Below are 17,945 nucleotides of genomic sequence, written 5' to 3' on the forward strand. Positions count from 1 at the left end.
AACCTCCCCGACCCCCCCACAGAGGGGGCACCCGGTTATTGCTTCACCTCCGGGGGGGCTCGGGGAGACCCCCCCCCATTCTGGGCTGGGACCCCAGGGGAAGGGGTTTGGGGGGAGGGGGCGACCCCGGGGGTCCCTGTGCAAAATGGGGAAGATTTTGGGTGGGAAAACCCCAAATCTGGGGCTCTGCTTGCCCCCCCCCAATTCCTCAGCCCCCAACCCCCCCCAATAAATGGCTTTTGGGGGAACCCCATTTATTTGGGGGATCTCCCCTTTTTGGGGGGGTTCCTCCGTTTTTGGGGGGGTCCCTATTCCCTGTTTTCTTCCTGGGGGGGGTCAATTTTCCATCTTTTTTTTTGTGTCTTTTCGAGTTTTTTAAAAAATAGAATAAAAATTCCCCTCCCCCGACCCCCCAAATAAACCCCAAAACCGAATCAAATTGAAATAACTCCGGTAAAATAATCCCAATAAAAATAATTCCAATAAAATAATAATTCCCATAAAAATAATTCTGATAGAAATAATTCCGGTAAAAATAACTCTGAGGAAAAAATCCAAATTAAATCCCTCCAGCAAAAATAATTCTAATAAAAAATAATCCCAATGAAAAAGAACTCTGATAAAATAATTCCGATAAAAATAATAAAAATAATTCCAATGAAAAGAATTCCATTGAAATTATCCCAGCAAAATCATTCCAATAAAACCATCCCAATAAAAATAATTCCAATTTTAAAAATCCAATGAAAATAATTAAAAAAAAAATCCAACAAAATAACTCCAATGAAAATAATTAAAAAAATTAAAAAAAAATTCCAATAAAAGAATTCCAATGAAAGAATTCCAATGAAAGAATTCCAATGAAAATAAGCCTCATAAAAAACAATCCCAATAAAAAAATAACCCCAATAAAAATAACTCCAATGAAAAAAATTCCAATAAAAGAATTGCAATGGAAGCGATCCCAACGAAAATAATCCCAATGAAAATAATCCAAATAAAAATAATCCCAATAAAAATAATCCAAATGAAAACAATCCCAATAAAAATAATCCAAATAAAAATAATAATCCCAATAAAAATAATCCCAATAAAAATAATAATCCCCACAAAAACAACCCCAATAAAATTAACTCAAATGAATTCAAATAAAATAAATTCCTCTCTAACTCCACTCTCCTCTTTCAGGGGGTGGGGGCTCCTCCCCCTCCCCCTCCTCGGGGGGTCTCCCTGGGGGCTGCTCCGGGGGGGCCTCGCGGGGCTCTCGGGGGGTCCCGGGGGAATCCGGGGGGGGGTCCCGCCCCTCCCCCTCCTCGTCCTCGCTCAGGGGGGGCTCGAAGCGGAACTGGGGGGGGGGGCGGGGCGGGCCCGGCGGGGGGGGGGCGCGGGGGGGGGAGCGGCGCTGCGCGGGCCCCGGCGCCCGGACCACTCCCGGTTCTCCTCCAGCGTCTCCAGCATCTCCCGCGCGTCCGGGTGCACCAGGTCCCCCCAGGTCTCCCACAGCGGCTGCACCACGTAGTCGATGAAGCCCACCTGGGACACGGGGACACGCTGGGGATGCGCTGGGGACACGCTGGGGATGTTGGGGATATCGGGGGCATCGGGGACAGTGGGGACAGCAGGGACATTGGGGACAGCGGGGACATCGGGGATGTTGGGGACAGTGGGAACAGCAGGGACATCGAGGACATTGGGGATGTTGGGGATATTGGGGCCATCGAGGCCATTGGGGACATCGGGGCCATCGGGGACGTTGGAGATGTTGGGGCCATCAGGAACAACACAGCATTTGGGGACATCAGGGCCATTGGGGACATTGGGGACAGCGGGGACGTTGGGGATGTTGGGGACACTGGGGGATCTGCACCTGTGATTTCCTGACGGAGGCGCTGTGCTTGTCACATGTGGGGCTGGTGTCCCCACTGGTGTCCCCATGCCCCTGTGTGTCCCCCTGTGTGTCCCCAGTGTCCCCTCACCTGTGACTTCTCCACGGAGGCGCTGTGCTTGTCGCACATGGGGCTGATCCCACTGGTGTCCCCATGCCCCTGTGTGTCCCCCTGTGTGTCCCCAGTGTCCCCTCACCTGTGACTTCTCCACGGAGGCGCTGTGCTTGTCACACATGGGGCTGATCTCCATGCCGCGCTCGCGCTCGCGGTCTCCCTGCCGGAAGAACTCCTCCATGATCCGCTCCGTCCACTGCCGGTACAGCCCCAGCGGCTTCGTGGGGTTGCTCAGGTCGGCGCAGTGCACCATGTTCCGCAGCACCTGCGGGGACGCCGCTGTCACCCGCGCCGCCTCGGGGACAGCCGGGACCCCCCGGGCACGCCCGCGGCTGAGCACGGCCGCCAGCGCTGCCCAGGGACCCTCAGGTCACCCAGGACGCTTTGGGGACCACCTGGATCCTCCAGAAATCCCCCCCCGTCCACCCTGACAATCCCCAGGATACCCTCAGGACTCTTTGGGAACCCCTTCACGTCCCCCTGGACCCCTTTGGGACCCCCTGAACCTTCCCTAGGCCCCTCCCAGACCCCTCGGGGATCCCCCCAGCACCCACAAGATCTCCCCGAAGGTCCTTGAAAACCCCCCCAGGCCCTCCAGGACCCCTTGGGGACCCCCCTGACCACCTGATGACCCCTTGGGGCCCCCCCCCAGCCCCCTTTCTAGGGTTCCCCCCCAACCTGGATGCGGTCAGTGTAGTTGTCCAGCAGCAGGACCCCCGAACTGGTCACCTTCTTGGTCTCCACCATGGTCTTGAGGTCAGCCAGGAGGCTCATGTGCTTGGACATGTCCGTGGCCAGGACCTGGGGGGCCAGGGGTCAGCGGGACCCCCGAAGTGGGGGGACTGGGGGGGTTTGGGGGGGCTGACCATGTCAGTGCAGGGCTGGGGGGGTCAGGGGTGTTTTTCAGGGGATTGAGGAGGAATTCTGGGGGTGTTTTGGGGGCCTTTGGGGTGTTTTTGGGGGGCGCTGACCATGTCGATGACCATCTGGCGCAGGGCCTGGCGCTGCCGTCGCGACAGGTTCTGGAAGATGTCGCAGTTGCGCTCCTGGAGCAGCTTGAAGCCCACGGCCAAGTGATGGTTCTCCAGCACCGACTCGTCGTTGTAGAGCAGCGCCAGCTCCGAGTCTGGGGGACACCGGGAGGGAGCCCCGGGATATGGTCAGGGACCCCCAGGAACCCCCCGGGATATGGGGAGGGACCCCCAGGAACCCCCCTGGATACGGGGAGGGACCCCCAGGAACCCCCCTGGATATGGGGAGGAACCCCCAGGAACCCCCCGGGATGTGGGGAGGGACCCCCAGGAACCCCCCTGGATATGGGGAGGAACCCCCAGGAACCCCCCTGGATACGGGGAGGGACCCCCAGGAACCCCCCTGGATACGGGGAGGGACCCCCAGGAGCCCCCCTGGATATGGGGAGGGACCCCCAGGAAAACCCCCTGGATATGGGGAGGGACCCCTGCGGCCCCCCAGGACACCAAGTGAGGGACCTCTGGGATACAGGGAGGGACCCTGAGGAAGGGACCCCTGGGACCCCCTGGACATGGAAAGGGATCCCCAGGACTCCCTGGGATATGGGGAGGGACCCCTGGGACACAGGAAGGGACCCCTGGGACCCCCAGGACGGGGCCGTGCACCCACTGGTGTTGATGAGGAACTGGTTGGACACCCCGGGGTGGTCGACGTCGTGGATGGCGGCGGCGAAAAGGGCGGCCAAGACCTCCAGGTCCGTGAACACGGCCTGGGATGGGGGTGAGGGACACCCTCAGAATCCCCCCCCCCAAAACCCACCAGGTCCCCCTTCCCCATCTCAGACCCGCCCTAAAACCCAGCGGGTTCCCCCCACCCTTCAATGGGTCCTTATGACCCATCCCAGTACCCGATTATGGCTCCCCTCGCCCCAAAATCACACCCAGAACTGGTCCCACCACCCCAGAACTGGTCCCTGCCGTGGGTCCACCCACCCGTAAAGGGGTTCCAGCCACCCCGAGTTCCCCAACCCAACAACAGCCCCACAATGGGTCCCTACCATGGGTCCCCCACTCAGTTACGGGTCCCACCACCCAGTTATGGGTCCCCCCTCCCAGTTATGGGTCCCACCACCCAGTTATGGGTCCCCCCCTCTCAGTTATGGGTCCCACCACCCAGTTACGGGTCCCACCACCCAGTTATGGGTCCCCCCCTCTCAGTTACGGGTCCCACCACCCAGTTATGGGTCCCCCCCTCTCAGTTATGGGTCCCCCCATCTCAGTTATGGGTCCCCCCGTCCCAGTTATGGGTCCCCCCTCCCAGTTATGGGTCCCACCACCCAGTTACGGGTCCCACCACCCAGTTATGGGTCCCCCCCTCTCAGTTATGGGTCCCCCCATCTCAGTTACGGGTCCCACCACCCAGTTACGGGTCCCCCCGTCCCAGTTATGGGTCCCCCCTCCCAGTTATGGGTCCCCCCCTCCCAGTTACCACCACCGCACACGGGTCCCTGTAACAGCTCCCACCACCCAGCCACGGATCCCTCCTGCCGCCGAGTGCCCCCCTCCCCCAGCTGCGGGCTCGGGGGCGGGCGGGGGGCTCACGTCGAGGGCGGGGGTGGCCAGCAGGACGTGCGTGGACTGCAGGACGTCGGCGGCGTGCAGGCTGTTGTGGTAGGCCACGTCGGGGTGGTAGTGCTGCTCCAGCGCCCGCGCGTAGCCCAGCAGCGCCCGCTCCGGGATCCCGAACGTCCGCACCAGGTCCCGCTCCTGGGGGGCGTGGGGAGGGGGGGTCAGGGGGTTGGGACACCCAGAACACCCCCAAAATACACCCAGAACACACCCAAAACGGTCCTCTGGCTGTGGGGAAGGGGGATCAGGGGGTTGGGACACCCAAAACACTCCCAAAATACACCCAGAACACACCCACGGGGGTGTCTCGGCTGTGGGGGGCTCGGGACCACTGAAACAGCCCCAAAACAGCCCCAAATGCACCCAAAACACACACCCGGCCGTGGGGAGGGAGGTCATGGGGTTGGGATACCCAAAACATCCCCAAAATACACCCAGAACACACCCAAAACAGTCCTCTGGCTGTGGGGAGGGGGATCAGGGGATTGGGACACCCAAAACAGCCCCAAAACACACAGGAGGGGGGGGTCTGGGGGGGTCAGCACCCCCAAAGGCAATGGAGGAAGGGGCAGGGAGGGTTTTGGGGGTGTTTTTGGGGGTCCCTGGGGGGCCTTGGGGGTCTCACCTGGAAGATGGTGAACATGATGCAGCTCAGGGAGCGGTTGTTGGAGAACTCGGACACGCGGAAGATGTTCAGGCCCCACTTGTTGAGGCTGTCGAGCTCCTGGGAGGGGGCACGGAGGGGGAAGTGGGTCCGGTGGGGACCCCCCAAACTCTCCCTGAGACCCCCTGGCACCCCCCAAGATCCCCAAACACCCCCAAACCCTCCTGAGACCCTCCAACATCCCCAAGACCCCCAGAGGAGCCCCCCTGAGACCCCCCAGGCACCCCCCCAAGATCCCCAAACACCCCCAAACCCTCCTGAGACCCTCCCCAAACACCCCTAAACCCTCAAACATCCCCAAGACCCAAGGAGGCCCCCAAATTGCCACCAAGAGCCCCCCCCAGAGCCTCCCCGAGCCCCCTCCCCACCTTTCCCAGCTGCTCCTCCCGGTCGGTCTCGACGCCGAATCGGGGCACGGGGAGGGGGTCGCAGCCCGGGCCGGGGTCGCAGCCGGGGGGCAGCGACTTCACGGCCCCGCCCAGGCCCGGGGGCGGCCGCCGCTTCTTCTCCCGCTCGGGGGGGCCGGGGCTCGGGATCTCCACCTCGGGCTGCTTGTCTGGGGGGGCACGGGCACGGCCGGGGGGGCTCTAGGGGGGGCTTTGGGACTCGCAGGGGTCTCGGGGGCATCCGGAGGGGTCCTCTGGGTGTCCCCAGGGGTCTCTGGGAGTCTTGGGTGGTTCCCCAGGGGTCTGTAGGGGTCTGGTGGTTGCTCTTGGGGGTCTCTGGGTGTCCCCGAGGGTCCAGGGGGGGTCTCTACGGGGGTCCTCGGTGTCCCCAAGGGTCTCCTGGTGTCCCTGGGGGGTCTCTGGGTGTCCCCGAGGGTCCAGGGGGGGTCTCTAGGGGGGTCCTCGGTGTCCCCAAGGGTCTCCTGGTGTCCCTGGGGGGGTCTCTGGGTGTCCCCGAGGGTCCGGGGGGGGTCTCTAGGGGGGTCCTCGGTGTCCCCAAGGGTCTCCTGGTGTCCTTGGGGGGGTTTCTGGGTGTCCCCGAGGGTCCAGGGGGGGTCTCTAGGGGGGTCCTCGGTGTCCCCAAGGGTCTCCTGGTGTCCTTGGGGGGGTTTCTGGGTGTCCCCGAGGGTCCAGGGGGGGTCTCTAGGGGGGTCCTCGGTGTCCCCAAGGGTCTCCTGGTGTCCCTGGGGGGGTCTCTGGGGATGTCGGAGTGCCCTTGGGGGGGGTCTCATGGTAGCCTTGGGAACTCCCTGGGGTGGCAGGGGGGTCTCTGGGGGTCTCTGGGTGTTCCGGGGAGGTCTCAGGGGGTCCCGGGGGGGTCCCAGGGGTCTCACCAAGGAAGGTGCTGGCGATGTACTCGGACACCTGGTTCCCAGAGCGGCTCATCTCGGACAGGTGGGTCAGCTCCCGGTTCAGCATCCGCTTGAACTGGGGGACAGCGGTCAGGCCCAGAGACCCCCGGAGCCCCCCCGGCTCCCACGGGACCCCCAGACACCCCCCCCCCCGAACTCCCTCAAATCTCCAAGACCCCTGTGAGCCCTCCAGAGGGATCCCAGCCTGGCCAGAGCCCAGGGGATGGGACTGGGATGGACTGGAATGGACTGGGATGGGGGTAAAATGGGAACTGGGATGGACTGGGATAGGACGAAACTGGGACAAAACTGGGATGGAACTGGGCCAGGCTGGTCTCCCCCATCTCCCTCCTCTGAGGAGGTCCCCGTGGTGCTGGGGGGGCACTGGTGGCACTGGTGCAGTCACTGGCGGCACTGGAGGGAGCACCACTCCCCCCCCAGGATCCCCGAGGGGTTCCCCCCCCACTGACCCCCTCCCCAAATTGGAGGGGGGGGGGGGGGGGGAGCATCCCCTGCATCCCTCCGCCCCCCAGCCAATCAGGACCCGCCGTCCCGTCTCCATGGCAACCGCCGGTTCCACGGCAACGGCCCCACGGGGGGGGTCAACCTGTACGGCGGGGGGGGGGCGGGGGGGAACCTTCCGAGAACCTCCCAGAGACCCCTCCCCAAATCCCCACGCACGTCACGACCTCGCTCGGCCTCCGCATCCCCCCAGGCCCAAATTAAGGGGGGAAAGCCCCCCCAAGGCCCCCCCCCAAACCACAACAGGACCCTCAAATGTGTGGGGGCAGCCCCCCAGCCCCCTCCCCCACTACGATGGAGCTCAAAAAGACCCCCCCAAACTGCGGGGGCACCTTCGGGTGGGGGGGCGGGGGGGCCATGCAGGGAGGGGGGGTGACATTGAGAGGGACAGGGGAGGTCAGACGTGCCCCCGCCCCCCCGCAGGACCCCCCCTCGCCCCGCTGCCCCCCCCTTACCTGGTCCCACCACCCCACCAGCCAGGGCTTGGCGCAGGTCTCGCAGAAGAAATCCACCAAGGGCATTTTCCAGCCGGGAATTGGGGGGGGGCAGGGAGGTGCAGGACCCCCCCCCTCCACCCCACCCCACAGCCCGAAGGACCCCGCTGTCCCTATTTACCGGGGGGGGGCCCCCCCGTTCCACCCCGAACACCCCCGAACCCCGCTCAAGGCCCGGGGGGGGCCCTGGACATGGCGGAAGCTTTTTGGGGGGGGGGAGCGGGGCCCCCCCCCCGCGTTGGGAGGGCACCGCCAGCCCCCCCCGGCGCTGAGACCACACGGGGGGGGTCCCTCACATCGCCCCCACCCCCCTTTTTTGGGCTGGAGAGTGAAGCCTCCCCCTCCTCCTCCTCCTCCTCCTCCTCCTCCCCCGGGGGTCCTGAACCCCCCCGGGGTCCTGAAACCCCCCCGGGATGGTGGGGGGGGGGCGGTCAGTGGGTGCCCATGGGAGGAGGGATTTGGTGGGGGGGGGGGGGGGCAAAAGGACGCGGAGATGGGGAGGAATGAGAGGGGTGGGGGGAGCCGCGGGCGGGTCCGGGGGGGGTCCGGAGAGGTTTGGGGGGGATTCGGGGGGGTCCGGAGAGGTCTGGGGGGGACCCTGGGGGTGCAGGGAGGGGATGCGCGGGGGGGGGGTCAGGGATGCGGGGGATGCGGAGGATGCGGAGGATGTGGGGAGGGGGCGAAGGGGGGTTGGCGGAGGGGTCCCGGAGGGTTTTTGGGGACCCTGGGGGTGCCAGGGGGGTCCGGTCGGGGCTGCGGAGGCCGCGGAGCGCCGGGCGGGGGGGGCGGGGGGGGTCAGACGCCTGCGCGAGGCTTCGCTCCGCCCCCTCCCCGCCCCCTCCCCACGGTCACGGTCACGGTCACGGCCCCGCCGCAGCGCCAGGGGGGACACGGGGGGGGCGACCCCCACCGGGGGATAAAGGACCCCCCCAGGGGACACCCCCCGAAGGGTTGGCACCCCCAAAAGGATCAGGGACCCCCCCAAAAGGGTCACAGACACCCACGGGACACCGCTAAAGCATCGGGGTCTCTGCAGACCCCCCAAAAAACGTCCCAAGGGGCACCCCGAAAGCGTCGGGACTCCCCCAGCGCCCCCCTAAAGGGGTCAGGGACCCCCAGGGACCCTGCAGTGCCCCATTGGGGTGCGGGACCCTCCTTGGGGGGCACGCGGGGGGTGACAGGGACAGCGGGACATGGGGACACAATCCCGCACCGCGGCCACCGGCACCGGTGACACCCCAACGCCACCAGTGTCACCAACACCAGTGTCACCAACACCAGTGTCACCCCGACACAGCCACCAGTGACACCCCAACAGAGCCACTGCCACCAGTGCCAGCAGTGCCAGCAGTGCCAGCAGCAGCCTGACACAGCCACCAGTGACACCCCAACAGAGCCACTGCCACCAGTGCCAGCAGTGCCACCACTGCCACCAGTGCCAGCAGTGCCAGCAGTGCCAGCAGTGCCAGCAGCAGCCTGACACAGCCACCAGTGACACCCCAACAGAGCCACTGCCACCAGTGCCACCAGTGCCACCAGTGCCACCAGCACCCCGACACAGCCACTGCCACCAAGGACCACCGACCGATGCCGCCCCCGGTCCCCGCTGGTCCCCCCCGGCCTCTCGTCACTGTCCCAGGCCCCGGCCCCGTGTCCCTGCAGGGTCTGTCCTCGTGTCCCCGTCCCCGCCGTGTCCCCGCCGTGCCCCCTGTGCCCACCTTGTTGGAGGCCATTTCGCTGACCGCCCGGTGGGTCTGGAGGGTCTCCAGCTGCTCCAGGCACCAGTCCAGCTCCTCCAGCGTCTCCCGTGCCAGCTGCTGGGACGTCTCCTCTGGGGACAGAGGACAGCACCCACTGGGACCCCCGGGACAGGGGACAGCGAGGGGGGCCCTGGAGATGGGGTTGGGGGAACCCCGGGACAGAGGGGACCCCCAGCAATGGGGAGGACCCCTCTGGGATGGGGGATGTGGGGACCCCCTGGAGTTGTGGGGTCCTTCAGGATCTGAGGGATGTGGGGGGACCCCAGTGCTCCGTTTTTGGGGGGGAGGAGGGGGCTGCCACTCCCATGCCTCAGTTTCCCCAGTGGGACCCCAAAACCCCCCAAAGCCCCGACCCCCCCTTACCTGAGAGCGTGGCCTTGCAGAGGGGGGGCTGGGAGCCGATGGGCGACCGCCTGGGGAGGGGGGCAGGGGGGTCAGGGCTGGCCGGGACCCCCAATTTCGGAAGGGGGGGTCAAGGTCAAAGGTCGAGGTCACCCACTTGCTGCCCGGGGGCGTCGTGACTTTGGTCAGGATGGAAAAGTTGCTGCGGACACTGCGGAGACTGGCCAGGACCTGGGGGGTGCCGGGGGGTCAGGGGGACATCGAGGGGGGGACAGACCCCCTGAGACCCCCTGGGACCCCTCGGGACCCCCCACCCTACCTGAGCGAAGGGGGTGACAATCAAGTCCTCGGCGTGGCTGGAAAAGAAATTGGGGGGGGGGGGGGGGGCGTCAGGCAGAGAATCTGGGACCCCCCCCAATTCAGAGAGCGTTGGGGGGGGGGGCTCTGAGGAGATTTTGGGGGAATTTTGGGGGTAATGGGGAATTTTGGGTCACCTTGGGGGAATATTGGGGGTCCCCAAGGGGATACTGGGAGAGGGGCATGGAGGGATGGGGGGTGGGGGAAGGATATTGGGGAGGGGTCTTCGGGTAAATGGGGGAATATTGGGGGGTCCTAGGGGTCCGGGGGGATGCCAGGAGGATTCCAGGGGTGCTGGAGGGGGGGCCAAAGGAGATCTTTGGGTTCTGGGGGGGTTCCAGCTGGCGCTGGAGGAGTTGCGGGAGATGCTCTTGGGGGAACCGCAGGGGTTTTGGGGGGTTCCTGGGTCCAGCGAGATCTCGGGGGGCTCTGGGGGGGCTCTGGGGGTGCCGGGGGGGTCCGGGGGCGTTCGGGGAGGGGTCGGAACTCACGCCTCGCTGGCGATGGAGGAGTTGCGGGAGATGCTCTTGGGGGAGGCGTCGAAGTCGCTGTCGGAGCGGTACAGGAAGGACTCGCGGCGCTGCGCCGGGGGGGCCCCGGCCAGGAGCCCCCGGCCCGGGCTGGCCTGGGGGTCCGGGGGGCTGTGCCCCCCCCACGGGCCATTCTCCACCTCCGAGCTGGGGAGACACGGGGGAGAACGTCGTGTCCCAAACCGGGACCCCCCCCCCCCAGCAGCCCCCCAGAACCCCCCCGATCCCGGGAACCCCCCCAAAACCAGGGGGACCCTCAGGACCCCCGTGACACCCCCAAACCCAGCTCTCCGGGGCGGGGAGGGGGGACACGGTGGTGGTCCCGCCCCGGCCCCCCCCGCCCCGTTCCCCTCCCAGCTTCCTCTCCCGGGCCGTGCTGGGACCAGCGGCTGGGGGGTCCCCGTTCCTCCCCAGAGCCCCCCAGCACCGGGGAGGGGGTCAGGGGGGCGGTAGAACAGCCCTGGGGGGCTCGGGGGGGGGGGTGTCTCTGGTCCCATGGAGGAGCCCCAGTCCTGGGGGGGGGGTCCTGGGTCCATGGGGGTCCCCAACCCCCCGGCCCTGGGGGGGTCCCCAGCCTCATTGCCGGGGGTCCCCATCCCGCGGGGTCCCCGCCGGGTGCAGCCCCCGCCCCCGGGGTGCTGGGGGGAGCCGGGGGGGCTGCGTGGGGGTGGGGGGGGTGACTCACCGCCGGCAAATTTAGCAACCGGCTCCGGGAAGAAAAAAGGGCTTTTTTGGAATTTTAGCGGGATTGATTCCCCTGCCTCCGGAGGCGCAGGGGGCAGCCAGGCCCGGGTCCGCGGGGAGGGGCACCCTGGGTGACACCCTGGGTGGCATCTGGCGTCACCCCAAGTGGCATCCCCGGTTTGGGATGCGGTTTGGGGTCCGCACAGGTGGATTGGGGGGGTCCGGCAGGTCCAGCCCCCCAGAATTGGGGTGCCCCAGCAGAGGCGGGTGGGGTGCGGGGTATCCTCCGGATCATTCCCAATGGATCCGGGGTGTCCCCGGGATGGGACAGAGACAGGGATGAGGATGAGGACGAGGATGTGAGTGGGAAGATGGGATGGAGAATGATGAGAGCAAGGAAGAGATGGGGGAGAGGGATGGAGACAGATGGGATGGGAATGGGGCAGGGATGGGCATGGGAAAGGTTGGGGACTGGGGAGGAGGTGGGATGGGGACAGGGAAGAAACAGGGATGGGGATGAAATAAAGATGGTGAGAGGGATGGGATTGAGACGGAGAGCAGGAAGAGCAGAACACTGGGAAGGTGACAGGGACCGGGATATCTCCCAGGGTCCCCCTCCCAGCGCCATCCCCCCCCCCCCCCCCCAAAAACCATCCCGTGTCACCCCATCCCATCGGGTGCCAGCCGCGCCAGCCCCGGGGGCGTCGGGAAGGGGCGTCCCTGCTATTCCTGGTAGCTGGGATTTCCTTCCCAACCCACCGGGATCTGCTCCGGCAGCCGGAGACAACCGTGAATCATTTTTAATGGCCACAGGTGACTCATCCCCCTCGGAAAAGATTCCGGCACATCAGAAATGCCGGAGGGGCTGCGACGCCGCCATCACCGCGGGGTCGGCGGCCGCGGGAATTATTAATATCCGTAGGGAAAGGGGGTTGGAGCAGGAGGAATTCATTAGGGCTGCAGGAACCCAGGAGCAGCCGCCGGGAGCTGGGAAGAGCCTCCAGGAGCCGGTGGCAGCTGGCTGGATCCTGGCACGGCTGCGGCTCCGGCCCTGCTCCGGCGAGATCCCACCTTGGGATCTCACCTGCCTTCGGCTTCATTCCGCTAATTGGCCCAGGAAGGGGAAAATCCGGGAGCCAGGGTGGAGCTGGTTCCTCCTGGCTGCTCCCCGCCGAACCCCAACAGCACCGGGATGCCGGGATAACGGGGCGGGGGTCATAGGGCAGCAGGGGAACGGGATCCCACACCCCAATCCCTGGATTTAGGGGGGTTTCACCGAGGGGGATTCCGGCCCTGCTGCTCCCCATCGCCCTCTCCAGCTGCTTGCCATCCATGGGGACGGGAGGAAGAGGAGGAGGAGGAAGGAAATCACCCCCCGCTTCCCGAATCCCGACCATCTGCTGAGCCTCCTGTGCATAAATTAACGCCCCTAATGAAGCCGGAGCCGCCGGAAGGACGCAGAGCACACGGCACATGGCGGCGCATTCCCAAGTTGTTTTCCCTAAAAAAACTTCCCAACCGGGAACGGGAAGAGCCAGCGCTGGGGCCAGATGGATCCTGGGGGGCTGCATCCCCCCCGCCCCCCCAAACCAGGCATCTCCCAATCTCCTGGATCCTGGTGGCAGCTCCCGATCCCTGCCTCGGGATCCCCAGGCTCCCAGCGGTGGCCTCAGGAGCGGGATCGCCCCGGGAAGAGGCGGCAGCATGAAGGGGAGACCCCGAAACAGAGGTGCTGGGATGGGGGACCCCTCCCTCAGGGCCCGGGGGGGTCCCTGGGTACCCCCAATTCCCATCTCCGGTACTGGGAGGATGCTGGGGGGGGTCCCACCTCCAGTGCCAGCACCGGGATGAGGACGGGGGGCTCCCAGTGCCAGTACTGGGATAATGCTGGGGGGGTCCCACCTCTGATCCCGGTACCGGGAGGATACTGGGGAGGGGGTCCCGCCTACAATCCCGGTCCCAAGAGGGGCCCCAGGGGAGGCCCCACCTCCGGCACCGGTACCGGGATGACGCTGGGTGAGCTCCCACCTCCAGTCCCGGTACCGGGAGGACGCTGGGGGCGTCCCCGGGGGTGTCGCCGGCGTCACCTACCGCTTGCCGGTGCCAGGGGTCCCATGGAGGGAGGAGGGCCAGGACATGCGGGCGCTGCGCAGCCCGGGCCGGTCCCCGGTGTCCACGGCATCCGCCCGCTCCATGGGCCGGGGCCGGTGCCGGTCGGTGTCGGAGAAGCCGCGGTGGCGGATGCGGATCGGGGTGCGGGGCTGGCGCCAGAGGTGCTGCGGGGGGCGCAGGGGGCCCGGGCCCTCCCGGGGCACCGGCAGCGACAGCGACAGGCTCTTCCTGGAGCCCGGCACCGGCTCCATCATCCCCGGCACCGGGGGGAACCGGGGACCCGCAATGCTGCCGGCGCCGGGACCGCAGCCACCCCCGGTGCCGGAGCCGCTGCCAGTAACGGTGACGGTACCGGAGCGGGTCCCGGAGCCCCTCCCGGTGTCGGAGCTCCTCCCGGTACCGGTTCCGGAGTCCCTCCTTAGCGCTCCGCGGTACCGGCAGCGGCTCCTCCCGGTCCCGGGCTCCTCATGGCCCCGTGCAACCGGTTGGAAAGACCCGGGAAAGAACCTCCCGGTGCCTCCGGTGCCGCCGCCGGTGCCGCTGCCGGTGCCGCTGCCGGTGCCGCCTCCGCGCCTGGCTCGGCGCCTCCCCCCGCCCCGGGACCTCCCCCGCCCCCGGATCGGCTCCGCCCCGGGACCCCGTGGACCCCCCCACGCAGAGTCACGGCGGCGCGGACCCTCCCCGTTAACCGGGGATCCCTCCCCCGGTATTCCCAGAACGGGGATCCCGGATCTTCCTCCCCCCCACTCCCGATTCTCCCCCTCACGGAGGGATTCTCCCCCTCCCCCCCCGATCTCCCCACGGCGGGGACGGCCCCCCAAAATCCCCTTGGCGAGGATCCCCCTTCTCGGGGTATCCCCCACCTATGGTGCCTCCCCCATTTAGGGATTCCCCCTCCCAGCCGAGGGGACCCCCCCCTCCTGTCCCCCCAGTACCCAAACTGGGCCTGGGGGGCACAGGGAACCCCCAGAGCAGCACCGGGACCCCACCAGACCAAGCACAGCACGGACCCCCTTGCAGATTTGGGGGGGGCCCTTTGCACGGCGCTGCAGGGACCCCCCCCAGGGCCAGGGTTGGGGTCTCAGCGTGGGGGTCCCCCCCTATACAGACCCCCAGGTTTGGGGGTGTCCCCCCATTTCCATGACACTGCAGAGTCCCCCAGTGCCACACTGCGGGGTCACCCCCTTCCACAGCCCCCCCAGAGGCTGTGGGGACACTCCGGGGTCACCCGTGTAGGCACAGTCCCCACCCTGGACATGGTCCCTGCCCCAGGGAATGTCCCCAGCGAGGACAATGTCCCCATCCCAGGCCAGGTCCTGGCACTGTGCCCATCCAGGGCCGCATCCCCGTCCCCATCCCCGTCCCCATCCCCACCCCACAGGCTCCCCAACCGAGGGACACCTCCCAGCGCTGTCCGGAGCCCCCCGAAATCCCCCTGGATTAGCACGGGGACACTCGGGGTCCCCCCGGTGCTGGCAGCCCCCGGAGGCCGCGCGCCCCCCGTTTGTCCCCCCCATGTCCCCGCCCGTACCTGGGGGGCCGGGGGTGAGTGACCGGCGGGGCCCGCAGGGGCAGCGTGGTGGGGCGCGGGGGGTCGGGGGGCTCCGGGGGCTTCCAGGGGGGCACCTGAAGGGTGGCGGAGAGGCGGCGGCGGCCGCGGTGCAGGTCGGCACCCGGCATGGCCGGGGGAGGCTGCGAGGGGGGCACGGGGCACGTCAGAGGGGCGGGGGGGGCACGGAATGGCACGGCACGGCACGGCACAGCCAGGCAGGCTGCCAGCACATGGCACAGCACGGCACGGCATGGCACTGCACGGCCAGGAGAGCCTCCCGCCACCTGGCACGGCACGGAATGGCACAGCTTGGCAAGCGACTCTCACACCAGAGCGTGGCACAACACGGCACGGCACGGCCAGGGAGCCTCGCACGGCACGGCACGGCACGGCATGGCACGGCACGGCGCAGCATCACCCGGCGGGGCACACGGCATGGCACAGCATCGAACCACACGGATTGGCACGGCACGGCGCGGCACTGCCAGGGAGCACGGCACGGCACGGCACCGCATGGCACGGCCCTGGCACGGCACAGAAAGGCACCGCGCTGGCACCGCGCCCCGGCCGGAGCCCCCCGCCCTCCCCCCGGTGCCCCTCACCTGCTGCTCAGGCCCGGCCACGCTGCTCCGGTCCCTCCTCATGTGGGGTGCCAGGGCTCAGGGCACCGCGCCCACGCGGGGGGACCCCAGAATGTCCCGGGGGGCTGCGGGACCTGCGGGGGAGAGGTGAGGGTGAGGGGGGAGTGGGGAGACCCCCGGTACCCCCCCGGCACTCGCCCCCCCCCCCGGTACCGTGCCGGGCTGAGCCCCGACACGCTCGTTACAGCCCGGAGCTGCCGGTGGGCACGGACCACCGGGACAGCCCCGCTCCGCACCCCGGGGACCCTCTGGCTCCTCCCGGCACGGGTTGCCAAGGAAACCGCGGCATCGCATCCCGTGGGATCGTCGGCCACGGGCATCACCGTCGCTTCCCGCGGCACCGGAATCCTTCCCGCGGCACCGACAACATCCCCGGAACCCCCGGAGCCGCAGCTCCCGGAGCCCCTCAGACCCGAAGCCCCCGGTCCCGCATCCCCGGAGCTCCCCGCGGTTCCTGCGGCCGCTGCCGCACTCCGGTCCCGGCCATCTCCCGGTACCGGGGGCACCGGGGGATGCTCGGGGCCGGGACAGCACCGGCCCCCGGGAGTGGGGGGGCTCTGGCCGGGACGGCAGGAGGGGAGCGCCCATCGCCGTGCCCTCCCCGTACCTGGCCGCCTGCCGGTGCCGCGGCGCTGCCCGGCATCCTCCCGCCTTTGTCTCCGGCGGGAGCGGCCCCGGTGCCGCCGGGAGCGCCCGGTGACAGCGGCGGAAACGCGGCGGGGGCGGCTCCTCCCACCCCCGCACCGGCCCCGGCCCCGCGCCGGTCTCCCGTGCCGGTCTCCCGTGCCGGTCTCCCGTGCCCGCCCGTGCCGCTGCTGTTCCCGGTGCCGTTCCCGTACCTGGCCGCCTCCCGGTGCCGCGGCGCTCCCCGGCATCGTCCCGCCTTTGTCTCCGGCGGGAGCGGCCCCGGTGACAGCGGCGGAAACGCGGCGGGGGCGGCTCCTCCCACCCCCGCACCGGCCCCGGGCGCTCCCGGTGTCCCCGGGACTGTCCCCTGCCCTGGATATCCGCGCGTTCCACGCGTGTCCGTCTGTCCCCAGAGCGCCGTGTCCCTCTGTCCCCGCGCCGCCCTGTCCCTCTCCAACCTCCAGGATGGATAAAGGGGTTCCCCCCCCCTCGACCGAACCCCCCGAAATGACAGAAAAAAGAGGCTTTCGCCTCAATTAAAACCCCGCAAATGATGGGAAAGGGGAATTTCTCCTCAATTTAAACCCTTACAGTGGTGAAAATGGAGGGTCCCGCCTCAACTTGACCCGCTAAAACGAGGGGAAATGGAATTCCCCCGTCAGTTTAACACCCCCAAAATGCTTTCCTTACCTATTACCGTTTTTCCCCTCAAGAAACACTATTTTTGGGGCTTTTGGGACACCTTTTTCCTCCGCGAAGGTAGGTCCCTTATAACTGAGACTCCCCCTCGATGGAACTCCTAAAATGGCCCATAAAGAGGCTCCTCTCAACTTAAACCCTTAAAAACGAGGGGAAACAGGGATTCCTCCTCAATTTAACCCTTAAAATGATGAAAACGGGGAGTTGTCCTCATTCCAAACGCAAAAAAAAAAAAAAAGGCATCATAACGGTTTTCCCTTTCCATTTAAACCCGAAAATAACGGGAAAAGGGGATCCCCGTCGAGGGACACCCCTGAAATCACGCGAAAGGTGGGATTCCCTTAGAAAATTTTGCGAATTTTTAGACACCGAAAATCGCAGGTGAAGGGGGCGGGGGGATCCTGGGGTGGGGTCTCTCTCCCCAACCCTCTCCGTGCCCCCCCTAAATCCTCTCCCAGGACCCCCAAACGCCTCCGTACCCCCCAAACCCCCTCCCAGCACCCCCCTCCCCCCCCCCAAATCTCTCCGTGCCCCCCCCGCCCCACCCCGGTCCCCGGGGGTCCCTTTGCCCCGGCGCTTTACGGCAGTGTGGTCGGCGCGGCGGCGGCGTTTTACGGCAGTGTGGCGGACACGGCGGTGCGGTGGCGGCGCTTTATGGCAGTGTGGCGTGCTCGGAGCTGCTGCGGCGGCTTACGGCAACGTGGCGGCGCTTTACGGCAGTGCGGCGAGCTCGCTGAGGCGGCGGCGGCGCTCTACGGCAGCGTTGCGGGGAAGGAGCGGCGCCGGCCGCGGCTGCGGTTTACGCAGCTCTACCCAACGCGCCCAAAAAAGTCTTTAATCGGCGTTTAGCCTCCCCCTTTCGAGCCCTTAAACCCGTGGCAGCATAACCTACAACGCAACGAACACCCTCAAAACCCTCCCAGCATCCCTAAGTCTTGTCTAGCAATCCCAAAAACATCTCCCAGTGCATCCCAGAGCCCCCAGTCATATCCCAGTCCCTCCACAGTGCCCACAGCCCCTCTCCAGTCCATCCCAGTGACCCCAGAAAAAGAGAAGCTTTTGAG

At 66.7% G+C, this 17,945-nt stretch overlaps 1 protein-coding gene across 1 annotated transcript; it reads right to left on the bottom strand.

Annotated features, from left to right (window-relative positions):
* Positions 1 to 1,165: 1,165 nt before the first annotated feature.
* PDE4A (phosphodiesterase 4A) lies at positions 1,166 to 13,711 on the bottom strand. Its single transcript, XM_032094425.1, has 16 exons — positions 13,342 to 13,711; positions 10,528 to 10,713; positions 9,999 to 10,035; positions 9,837 to 9,910; positions 9,701 to 9,750; positions 9,296 to 9,408; positions 6,544 to 6,637; positions 5,633 to 5,820; positions 5,226 to 5,324; positions 4,574 to 4,738; positions 3,642 to 3,741; positions 2,972 to 3,126; positions 2,679 to 2,801; positions 2,083 to 2,265; positions 1,374 to 1,533; positions 1,166 to 1,263 (listed from the first exon to the last, which is right to left on the bottom strand). The coding sequence occupies exons 1-16, from the start codon at positions 13,614 to 13,616 to the stop codon at positions 1,166 to 1,168; spliced, it is 2,100 nt and encodes a 699-aa protein (XP_031950316.1). The 5' UTR covers positions 13,617 to 13,711.
* Between the last annotated feature and the right edge of the window lie 4,234 nt (positions 13,712 to 17,945).

This window comes from Corvus moneduloides, chromosome 32 (genome assembly GCF_009650955.1).
Source record: "Corvus moneduloides isolate bCorMon1 chromosome 32, bCorMon1.pri, whole genome shotgun sequence".
NCBI classification, from domain to species: Eukaryota; Metazoa; Chordata; class Aves; order Passeriformes; family Corvidae; genus Corvus; species Corvus moneduloides.